Source organism: Rhinolophus hipposideros (genome assembly GCF_964194185.1).
Source record: "Rhinolophus hipposideros genome assembly, chromosome: 3".
Classification (NCBI taxonomy): domain Eukaryota; kingdom Metazoa; phylum Chordata; class Mammalia; order Chiroptera; family Rhinolophidae; genus Rhinolophus; species Rhinolophus hipposideros.
In genome coordinates this window covers 66,871,687-66,884,392 of record NC_138049.1, presented here as the reverse complement: position 1 = coordinate 66,884,392, position 12,706 = coordinate 66,871,687, and the positions used below count along the sequence as shown (strand labels likewise).

At 32.3% G+C, this 12,706-nt stretch overlaps 1 protein-coding gene across 1 annotated transcript in view; it reads right to left on the bottom strand.

Moving 5' to 3' along the window:
- Positions 1 to 12,706, bottom strand: part of ME1 (malic enzyme 1) — a 173,356-nt gene that overhangs the window by 92,189 nt on the left and 68,461 nt on the right. Inside the window, exon 5 of the mRNA XM_081045123.1 lies at positions 8,560 to 8,721. Coding sequence (XP_080901249.1) covers positions 8,560 to 8,721 — 162 coding nt within the window. The remainder of the gene's footprint in view (positions 1 to 8,559; positions 8,722 to 12,706) is intronic.

Sequence of the window (12,706 nt, the reverse complement as noted above, 5' to 3'; positions counted from 1 at the left end):
AAAAATAAGATAAAGATTTTAAATTTGATAAATCAGGAAACTATAAAATTCTCCCAATCATAATGTCTTTGTCAAAATTTACTGTTTTTTTTTTTAATTTCATAATTATGAGTTGAATAATGAGTGCATTCTTGGAGATGTAACTGTTAATCTACAAAAAAGCAATTTAAGATTACAAAATTTTGATAATGATTTTATAGACCAACTACTCTAGCATGGAAGTGATGTTAACTTATTGGATTAAATGCCTTTTGTTGCCAAGAGTAAACATTCAACAGATCTTTGTTGGAAAGTAAATTAAAGATTTGGTATTAAATAAGCACTCAATACAGGTTAGACCTTCTTTAGCAAGAATGCAGGTAATGCAGGTTGATCATTGAAGACTTATGAAGACTTATAGCATGAGAAAGAAAAACATTAAAAGAAAAATGGTAAGAGACAAAGCACATGGAAATGTAAGAGAGTTCCAAAAAGGAGATAAGGAGGGTATATATTGGTAAAGTCAATTATCTTACTTGTTAGCACTATCTCAGTTCTGGAACTTTGGGAATTTTTATTTGAAACATTCATTTATTTGAAACAAATAGTAATCATTATCAACTCTCCCCTCGTTATTGTCTCTCATATTTCTACCTTTCTAATTGGAAGTTTCTGAGATTTCAAAACTATTTTCTTAATGTTTTAAGTTTTTCATCATTAGAAAAGCAATATTTCCTATCAGAAAACTTGAGAGCACAGAAAAGTGAAATGAAAAACACAGAATATACTAATAATCTCTCCCCATTCAGAACTACCCACCACTGTCACCTTGATGCATAGTCTTCTATGTCCTTTTCTTTATGTCTACGCATGTATAATATTATCTGCCTAAATTTGGGACATCATACACTGTTTCAACCTCTTTTCACTTAGGAATATATTGTGAAAAGTTTTCATGTCAGCAGATGAACATTTTTAAAACTAGTGATCTATATTGGAACTCTGCTCTCCTAAAGGATGAAAGAATTAACATTTCCCCCAATGACATATAATAAGTATATCTATTTTGTTGCACCCTCAAGTAAGTGTATTATCCATCCATCCATCCATCTGTATCTATATATATACATATATAAAAAAACATATATGTAGATATATATACACATACATACTTTATCTTTATATATGTATATTGAAATATACATATAAATATATAATATGCGTAATAAATAACACTTGTAATAAAATACATATAAATATATTTATATATAATGTTATCAAGTAGCATTCATTTGTATTTATTTTCTAATATTGCTATACATTTTTTCATAAGTTTTTTTGGCCATTTTTACTTCTTCATTTGTAATTTATCTGTGCCCATGTCATTAGGCAGTTCATATATTTCACATTTGACATTTTCTGACTGACTTGAAAGTGTTCTCTGATACTAAGAACATTATAAACCTTTATTTTCCATAATGTTATGAATAGTCCCGATTTTAGCATTTATTTTAAAATTTTACTTATAATATACAGATACTCATTTTCTTTGTTGCTATTGCCTCATTACTTTCAAACAAAAAAACAAAATTCTGTAAGGAAATAATATACAATTTTTGCTGTTTTGCTGGCTCATGTCCTCAATACGATTAAGGAAACTAACCACCAATGTTCATTCAAGAGTCTAAAGGAATACTTAAAATGTCAGTATGTATATAAACTGGCATAAATTTTAAAAAGTGGTAGAAATAAAAATAATTAAATTTGACTATGATTCAATAAGTCTGTGGTGGGGGCCAGGACTTGGCATTCTTAACACACATCCCTGGTAATTCCGAAGTGATTGGCCCATGGAACATATGTTGAGAACCACTCATTTCAACTGTATATTATTCAGTTAAAATAAAATTATTCTACTTCCCAAAAGGTTCCTGTCTCATGTAAATATTTTTTCTATTTGAGTTTATATAATGGCTATTTCTAAAATATACCACAAACTTCAAGAAGTTCCTGATAGCTATAAAGCATATAAAACCAAACTGAAGAAAGACCCCATTCTCCTTGCCATGGCTGTAGTGTCTCAAACAATACAGAAAGTACTGTTGATATATGTTGATATAATACATTACCATCTTCTAATTTAGAGAGGATGAGGTAAAAGAAGGCCACCTAAAAGTAAGCACATGATACTGAAAGCAAACTGAAAGCCTGGGAACTGAGGGATTATCTTCTCTCCTATGGCTTTACTATAATGATTAGTATTCACTCCAAAGCAGGATCACTTGTTTGAAGTGGCAAGTAATCCCCATAATATGAAAGGATAAAGGCTAGATGTGCAGAGAGTTTGAAGGAGAAATGAATATCCCAGACATTCTAACTGGGACCACGCGGAAGGTAGAATAATGTTCACATGAACTGAAGCCCAGACTAAACATACAACCAGAATCAGAAAAGCTGAGACCTGGAGCAATAGCTTAATACACCAAGAATAACTGTGCAAAGACAATATTCTCCTATGTGTACTGTCCATGCCATCTTGAAGACTGACCATTGTAATGGGCTGAATTGTGCCCACCTCCAAATTCATATGTTGAAGTCCTAACTCCCAGTACCTCAGAATATGACTCTATTTGGAAACAGCATCTTTAACTAAGTAATTAAGTTAAGTGGCATCAGTAGAGAGGTCTCTAATCCAATATAACTTGTGTTCTTATAAGAAAATATTAGGACACAGATGCACACAGAGGGAAAACCAAGTGAAGACACTGGAGGAAGACAAGCCAAGGAGAGAGGCCTTAGGAGAAATTAATCCTGTTGACACCTAGGGTCTCGGACTTCTAGCCTTCAGCACTTCGAGAAAATTTCTATTGGCTAAGTCACCCAGTCTGTGGCACTGTTATCGTAGCCCTAGTAAACACTAACATACCGTGTAAAACATAAAGCAGTCTTTAAGACCTAACAATACCTAGAAAAACACAGAGGGGACACAAGGACTACCTACTCATCCTATTTTTAGTGAAATATAATAGTAAGCTTTGATATTGGTCACTTATATAAGAAACAGACAATAAACATAACTTCTATGGAAAGATTTTGCAACAACAGGGGAAAAAAGAAGAAATAAAACATGGTATGCTGTTAAGAAACAATTGAAGAAAATTTACTTCAGGTAACAAAAGTAAATTTTGTAGCTATTCTTCACAAGTAAATTAAAGTGTGGACTGTGAAATAATAGATGAAAGATTAGATGAAAACACAAACATCCTCCCTAAGTTAATGCTTTGCATTATTAACTTTAAAAAAATGAGCATTTTTTTATCTAAGTACTTCTGTGGCTCAGTTTCAGTGTCATTGTTCTTTAAACTGCCTTTAGTTGAAAGTCAGGCCAGTGTGACTTACAGCAAGTGAGAACTGTCTTATCAATCAGCTGCTAATTCCTTTTTGATTTTCATTACTACTCACTCTAGTTATTTAGGATAAAAGAGGAAAACATTTGTAATTTGTATAAAAAAGGGTCTAGTTTTCATTAAACTTTGCTGGGTTATTCTGGATAATACACTGAGCTGTTATCAATTAGTTTTTGTATTTTTAATAGGAAGTGGAAAACTGGACAGATTTACAAAAAGGAATGAGATTAAAAATTATTCCTACAGGAATGTGTGACTAAAAACACTTTTTCACATGTGAAAGTGAGGCAACATGAAAACTCCATTACATTTTGCACAAATCCATTGACTCAGTAATATCTCAGTTAATTAAGTTTTCTTTTTTGTCTTCTCAGTAAAGCAGCAGTACAAGAATAAATAAAAAGGATAAAATGTCAAAATAAGAATAAAATAAGAACATTAAGAACTGGCAACTCATTTAACTCCAAGTATTTTTCTATTCATTATATATTAATTAAGAGCTAAGGACATAAAAATTTAGGTTAGATTGCTTACAAGTGAGAATACTATTAGCATATTTTGAATTCCAATAACTCACAAGAGAAAGAAAAAATTATGAGTCGGAGCATTTCTAATTGAAGCAACAGAAATCTCAAATGGCTTTTATTCTTAACTTGAAATGTAATTGCTTTATTACTAATGGATGCAGTTGATACGTGTGACCCAAAAACCAATAAAACTAAGAGAAAATTGAGTCAAAGATGAAAATATATTTTGCATAATAAATAAGACGTACCACTATTAACTTTTGGAAAGGACAAGGCAGATGTGTACTTTTATTTTTTTATTTTTATTAATTTCAAGTGCACAAGACAAAGTAATACTTAGATGTTTATCATTTATATCCTTCACACTGTGTGAAGGATATAATCCCCCATCCACTATCCCTCTGACATCACACCGAGCCATTACATTTCCACTGTCTCTATTCCTAATGCTGTACTTCGCTTCTTGTAAGTATATACATACATATATATACATATACATATATATACATATACATATATATATATATATATATATATATATATAATTATAGTTGTCATTCATTATTGTTCAGCGTCAGCTTCAGGTGTACAGTGCAGTGATCAGGCATCTACATCATCTAGGAGGTGGTCTCCCAAATGGGACAAGTGTCCATCGGGTACCCTAGAAAATCCTTACAACATTATTGATTACATTCCCCAAATTACTTTTCAAAACCCCGTGGCCATCTTGTGGTTACCGACTGATTTCTAATCCCCTCACCTTCCCCTTTATCCCCATACCCTCTCCCATCTAGCAACCCACAGTTTTTCCTCTATGTCTCCAAAACTATTTCTGATTAGTTCATTCACTTATTCTTTTCTTTAGATTACACATATAAGTGAGATCTTATGGTATTTGTCTTTCTCTGACTTATTTCACTTAACATAATGTTCTCTAGGTCCAGGCAGATGTGTACTTTTTAAAAAAATCATTCTTCTGATGAACCAAATACAATGTCACTATTTCTTTGCTTAGAAATTTTGAACACCATAGCATTAGCAGAATAAACTATTGTTCCTATTGCAAAGGAAATAATTTTTGTTAAATGGTTATTACAAGTATATAGGAAAGCTGTTGAGCTTTTTTTTTTAATTTATTTTATAAGTAGCTACTTTACTGAGTGCTCTAATTTGGTCATGGCATTTTTATATTATTTTATTGGGTTTTTAACAATTACCTATAAATATTGATGAACATATTACCTATAATGAGAATTTTGTCTTTTCCTATTTGTCAGTTATATCCCATTTGTTTTTCTTGTCTTAATATACAGGTTAGCACTTTCTAAATAATGAAAAAGAGAATAGTAGTGATAATAGGTGATTTGATAACTCTTTACAAGGATGCCTTCAACATATTACTATTAATTATGATGTTGCTAACGGCTTGAATAATTTTCGATATTAAAAATATTTTGCAAGATTCAATTTGCCAATATTATATGAAGGATTTTTGTTTCTACCTCTATATTTACTAAGTGCTTACAAAATCCCACTCATAATTCTAAACACTCTAAGTGTATTAAATAATGACAACTCTATAATGTAGGTATTTATTTTACATGAGGAAACTGAAGCACAGAAGAATTAAGCAACTTTTTCAAGATTCAGCTGGGAACATGTGTAAACATAAGAATAATTAGGAGTTTCTTGTTATGTGCTGTTTTTTTTTTACCAGTTTTAGATATCAAGGTTATTATGTTCTTTTCATAAAATGAAATGTGAAGGTGTCAATTTTAATATGCTCTGGAACAGTATATATAGCACAGAAACTACATTTCCTGAAAACTTTGAACAACCACACCCATAATCCTATCTTAGTTTAAAACTGAATTTTACTTAATTTAAGATTAAAATTTAGACCTATTTCTCTTTTCGTTTGTTTGCTTCTTATATTTTTGTCTGTTGCTTGCATGGACTCTGGTGACATGGTTCACACACATTTAATTATTTTGGATAGGGCCCTCACCATTTTACCTAGTAGTGTAGGGGCCACAAGTCATAGTCACAGGGTAGAGGCTGGCCATGCCAGAAAAACTAACCATGTGATGATTTGGGTCATGTGGTATCAGTCAAACTGGAGACTGAGTTCACATAGGCAATCAATCATGCATAGGAAATGAAATCCCCATAAAAACTCTGAACCTTGGTGCACATATCAATATCACACACTGATACCAGAGCGTAATGTGTCTTGACTCCACAGAGGAAAATAGAAGCTTCACATTTAGAACCCTCCAAGACTCTGCCCTGTGCATCTCTTCCTTTGACTATTTTAATATATATCCTGTCCCTGTAATACAACATAACCATGATCAACAGAGCTTTCAATGAGATCTATGAGTTCTTCTAGCAAATTATCAAGCCAGAGAGTGCTTTGGGGAACCTCCAAAACTTGCAGTACGTGTCAGATGTGAGACAAGTCTTGGAACTATGTCCTTAAACTTTGTTGGCTAACTTCAGGTCTAGCTAAACTATATAAAGGAAAAAAAAATGCACTCTCTTTTTAGAATAAAAACTCTAGCTGATCATTTATTAATATACATTTTTACCATTAATTTTCTTAAATATGATTTTAGAAAAAGATAAGTTATAAGAAAATAGCAGTAATATACAGTTAGAGACTAAGTATATTGTAACCGGCAGAGAAAGAGTGGTTGGCTTATTGTCCTTAATGGTTTGTCAAGTGTCCTTATCAAAGCATTTAATGCACACTGAAACTAGTCCCATATGTATCATCTCCTCTTCTAGATTCAGAGCATATTATTGGCAAGACCTTAAATTATTCACTCTGATATTACTTAACCTTCATTTAGGCCTTGAGAAATAGTAGTACGTGCTCAATATTTGTCCAACTCAATTAAATCTACATAATAAAATTTGAAGAGTTTCAGAAAGGTCTCTCAGGCTAAAATGATATTCTCCAGTGACCTGTCAAAGAGTTAAAATTCCACCACTCACTAAATTTTATCCCCTAATGTTTCCACAAGTCCATGGCCATAAGCAAAAATCACTACAAGTAACACTTAGCAGTTTAACAATAGATTTATTTATATTATTAGATTATTTTCTAATTTAGCAGCTTGAAAAACTTTGAAATGTAGTAAGCACCAGGCATGTTCCATGGAAAAATAATTTAAAAACTAGATCTACCTACAGTAGGACAACGTAAGACATTTGATGATGGAGAGATGGATATGGGTTTTGCAGGCTGAGGGAAGTAGAGGAACAGAAATGGAATAATATGAAAGCATTGAATAGCAAAAGAGGAAAGGAATAATAAATGGATATAATGTGAGAAAATTCAAGACAACTGATAAATTTGTCAATTTTAAGACCCACCCTCAGGAAATAAAATATTTCATATAACTAATACAATCTATCAATGCAACAGTCCCAGTGTTATGGTTGCATTACTGCACAGCTTTCTTTATGTCCACATTCTACAGACAGTACCAAGCTTAAAAGGCCCAAATTTAAAACTGAATTCTTCAATTTTTGCATACCTGTTTCATTATTCTTTACTCTTCTTTACCTCTTCCTAAAATTTTTAATTTATGATTTTTTAACTCTGATTTCAATGTAATTTATCACAGAACAATATTTTAAAACATATGAAAAAATAAAGAGGAAATCTTAATGTTCAATCTATATATCGAAATTTAGGATAATTGTTTTAAGAGGTAAGCTTTGATAATTTCTAATTATTTCTATTGGTATTGAAAAAGAAAATGCAAGATAAGCAATATATTTTTATCAAAATGTATCCTTTATAGAGGTTAAATGAGCCCTCATACAGTATAGAGGAAGATAAACATTATAACTTTGTATAGGTTAAAGAACATAAAAACTGTTCAAGTTACTATTATAACATTATTAACAGGTCAAAAGTTATATCTCTTAAATTGCTTTAGAAGAGAACAAGGAAAACAACTATAAAAAGTGTATTTATTTAAAGTATCAAGGTTTTATTTTGATGATTAATCTATTCTGGACTTAAGTCTGAAATTTGTATGTAACTTTTTAGAAGTCTATCCTGAACTGACCATTATCTTTCATCTCTATTTCAGAAAATTCTATCTTTAATTTCTAGTATCTTTCACCTGTAAGTAATCCTAAATAGTAGCAATACAGGATGAGCAAAAATATATACTACTTGATATATGACTTAAGGTTCTAAAATATTATTGCAGGATGAGGGAAACTAAACTCCAAAACATCTACCTCAGGTTCAATACAGACATTTAGAATAAGAAGATTTCAGACTGATTAAATTTAATATCCTTTGGAATTAGTTCCTGTGTAGTATAACAATAATAATTTTAAAAAACCTATGATATCCTAAAACAAAATATATACTCTACAGAATAATGGTATAAATACTCATCAAAGGATAATAAAACACCAAAGAAGTTGGTAAAAGATTAATGATATTAATGAAAATGAAAAGAGAAAGTAATTTTTTTGTAAAAGTTGGGGGATGGGTTTGAGGCGAGGGAGAACTAGACAGAAAAAACTGACTTTCATTAAGTTCCTGGAATAAGCTCAAAATGCAAGAATTGGTGCTATTTTTTTAAGTAATTTTCTTATACACTTAAATTGTTTACCTCATTTTCTGTTCCCACATCCAGAGTGACAGGAAGACATTCTTGAGGATTCATCCCTCCACAAGCTGTATACAGAGCCAATTTACCCACAGGGATGCCCATTCCATTACAACCAAGGTCTCCCAAGCCAAGAATGCGCTCTCCATCAGTCACCACAATAGCCTAGACAAAAAAAGCAAAAAATAGCTATTAATAGATGTTCATAAATCCTAGGGCACAGCTCCTGGTCTCTATTTCTGAAGTTAATGCTTACATAATGAAATACTAAACGGTCAAAAAATATAAATTGAATGTACATGGAAAAGATTTTATGTGATTGTACGTGTGGAAGAGTAGGGAGAATAAATACATTTGATATGTACATTTTATAGTTTATTAAAAATATACATATATGATTAATTTGGTTGTTGAAAAAAGAAGAGAGGATATGCACATAAAGAGTCAAACAACCAAAATAACTCAGTCTTCAATCAACAAGGACAGTAGGAAGAGTATAGGGAAATAAAAACTCAAACTGGGAACTAAAGTGAAACAGAACAGCTTTAAAGTTAATCATCCACTTTGACGATAATTACAGGTGTCTATAGCTAAGTAATGCAATAGCTGAGTAGCCCCCAAATGTTCTGATCTTTGATTTATGCATCTTGGTACCATCTGCCTACTTCCACAACAATGTTGACTCATCCTCTTTAATTTCTATAACCACTTGATATTGTCCTATCATCTTTGAAATATACCAAGTGCAGTCTGCTACATTTTTTACCTAATAACCTTTCACTAGGCTTAATGAATTTTGTTTAGTTTATGTCTAATCATCTTAAATATCTATAAAGCATATATTTCAACCATGGAGAAATTTTAATTTTATGTAATCTAATACCTTTATTAAAATTAAAGTATCTAACATCTTTATTCTGTGATTCATGGCCATTATGTGAATTTAAGTAAAATTAATCTTGTGAAACACAATTTATTAGATTTTCTACATATTTCACTTATATGTGGAATAACCGAACAAACAAAACAGAAACAAAGTCATAGATACAGATAACATTTTGATGGTTGCCAGATGAGAGGAGGGTTTGGCTAATGGGTTGTTGCCTTACAGTTGCCAGACCGTTTGTTCTCCCGTGCTCTTCCCAGGATTTCACAAGGGAGTGAGTGCCTCAGCAAACTGAGGTCCGATGGAGAGATATCAGAAAAGCTCCTTTGAGGGGAAATCTCAGCAAACTGAGACCCAATGGAATTATATCAGTCCCTCCTCTTCAATGGATTCCTTGGAAATGTGCGTGTGTGAAGGCAAAGTACAAGATGGAACACAAAGGGAACTTTCGGAAAGACAGCCAGCAGGCTAACACACAGATCTTGAGATTAACAATCTTTTAACTCTTTAGGGGAAAAAAAAAAAAAAAAGCTACGCATTGCTCGATTCGGAGTTCAGTCCCTGAGGCTGATCCCCTTGGCCCCAGCACTTGCACTCTATTGATGGCTACTGTATTTTCTTAACCCAGCTCAGCCCTTCTCCCTCCCCACAACCCTCTTTGTGCTGGACAATGGGTAAAAAAGGGGAGGTGATTAGGATGTACAAATTGCCACTTATAAAAAACAATAACAGGGGTCTAGGATTCAGCATAGGGAATAGAATCAATAATATTGTAATAACTATGGTGTCAGACGGGTACTAGACTTAATAGGGTGATCATTTTGTAAGTTACTTAGTCTACTTACTATGTTGCACATCTGAAACTAATACAATATTGTATGTTTATTATACATAAAAAATTTTTTAAATTAGGAAAAATAAAGCAGTTGTATGTTTTCTGTATAATACTTAAGTCACAAAAGCAGGATAATCTCAGTAAGACAACCACAATTATTCTATCAATGATGTTGTGTTTCAGAAATCAAATCTTCATCCTAGTGTATCAATTATTATTTGGGAATTATGTTCTGCATAAAATATGCAGAGGTTCTCCTGAACTGTCTCTCTCTCGCCATATATATATATATGTGTATATATACACACATATACATATATATGTGTATATATACACACATATACATATATATGTGTATATATATATATATATATATATATATATATATATATATATATCTCCTGACTGCCTTCCTTCTTTTCCTTTCCGAGGGCCTAACTTGTATTGTAGTCTACTTACATGAAGAATTCTTGCCTCTTCTTCTCTCTCTGATGAATCTTCCTCAAATATTACTTAAGGTCATTTCTTTGTGTAATTATGACATCCTATTTTTTCAAGTCTAAATCCCTCTTTATCAATTTCAAGATCATTCATAATAATTTGATCACCTCCTACTTAAGTGACCTTACTTATACTCTATTTCAATATTAATACTTATCTTTAGTTGGGACAGCCAATTTCCCTATTGCACAAGAACACATCATTCTCTTCTTGAACTTGATACCTACATTCATATGTTCCCTTCATAGGACAATTTCTTCTTCTCTTTTTAATTATCAAAGGCTAGATTTAAGTTCCAATTTGGCTGGAAAATTTTCTTAACTGTTCCAGCCTTCTCTGAATGATAACCTCTGAATGGGTGAATATGGCACTTATAATTTATACCAGAGTTTAATTACATATTGTCTAATAACAGATTGTTTTTGTTGCATGCATGTTTTTAACTACACAGTAGAGACTACATCTTATTATTCACAATTCTATTACAGTAAATAGCTGCTATTTATTAAGTGCCTGATGTGAGCCAGACACTACGCTAGGCTTTTTATTTTTTAAGATTTTTATTAAAATTAGCTAACATACAATATTATATTAGTTTCAGATGTACAACATGGTTATTCAACATTTATATAGCTAAAGAAGTTATCACCATGATAAATCCAAGAACTATTTGCCATTGTACCATGCTATCACAATATTATTAACTATATTCCCCATGCTGCATATTACATCCCCATGATTATTTGTTTTATACCTGGAAATTTGAACCTCTTATTCCCCTTCACCTTTCCCACCCATTTTTAAAATTTGCGATTACAGCTGACAATCAATATTATTGTATATTAATTTCAGGTGTATAGCATAGTGGTTAGACATTTATATAATTTAAGAAGTGATCCCCCTGACTAATACCCACGGGGCACTGTGCATAGATGTTACCATATTATTTACTATATCCCCTATGCTTTACTTTACATCCCCATGATGTTTTGTAACTACCCATTTGTACTTTTTTTTTTTAATTAAAATTTATTGTGGTGACAATGGTCAACAAAACTACTGAAGTTTCAAGTATACAATTCTATAATACATCATCTATATATTGCATTATGTGTTCACCACCCAGAGTCAGTTCTCCTTCCATCACCATATATTTGATCCCCTTTATCCTGTTCTACCACCCCCCTCTCCCCTTACCCTCTGGTAACCACTAAACTGTTGCTGTGTCTATGAGTTTTTGTTTCATTTGCTTGTTTTGTTCATTTGTTGTTTTCAGTTTCACATCCCACATATGAGTTAAGGCATATGGTTCTTGACTTTTTCTGTCTGACTTATTTAGCTTAGTAATGATCTCAATATCCATCCCTGTTGTCACAAATGGTCCTATTTCATCTTTTCTTATGGCCGAACAGTATTCCATTGTGTATATATACCACAACTTCTTTATCCAATCAACTATCAAAGGACACTTTGGTTGTTTCCATGTCTTGGTCACCATAAACAAAGCTGCAATGAACATTGGAACACACGTGTCTTTATGAATAAATGTTTTCAGATTTTTTTGAGTAGATACCCAGAAGAGGGATTGCTGGGTCATGTGGTAATTCTATTCTTAGTTTTTTGAGGAACCTCTACACTGACTTCCATAGCAGCTATACCAATCTGCATTCCCACCAACAGTGTATGAGGGTTCCTTTTTCTCCACAGCCTTTCCCACACTTGTTATTACTTGTCTAGTTGATGACAGCCAATTTGTACTTCTTAATCCCTTCACCTTTTTCACCCAGCTCCCCAACCCACTGCAGGCCAAGTTCAGCTGCAGCCTGTGCCCTGCCCAGTGACCACCTGGCATGAAAAGCAAAGCAATCTGCTGATGGCTGCTACCATATACTAGGCTTTTTAAATAACAGCAAGTATAGTTAGGATCA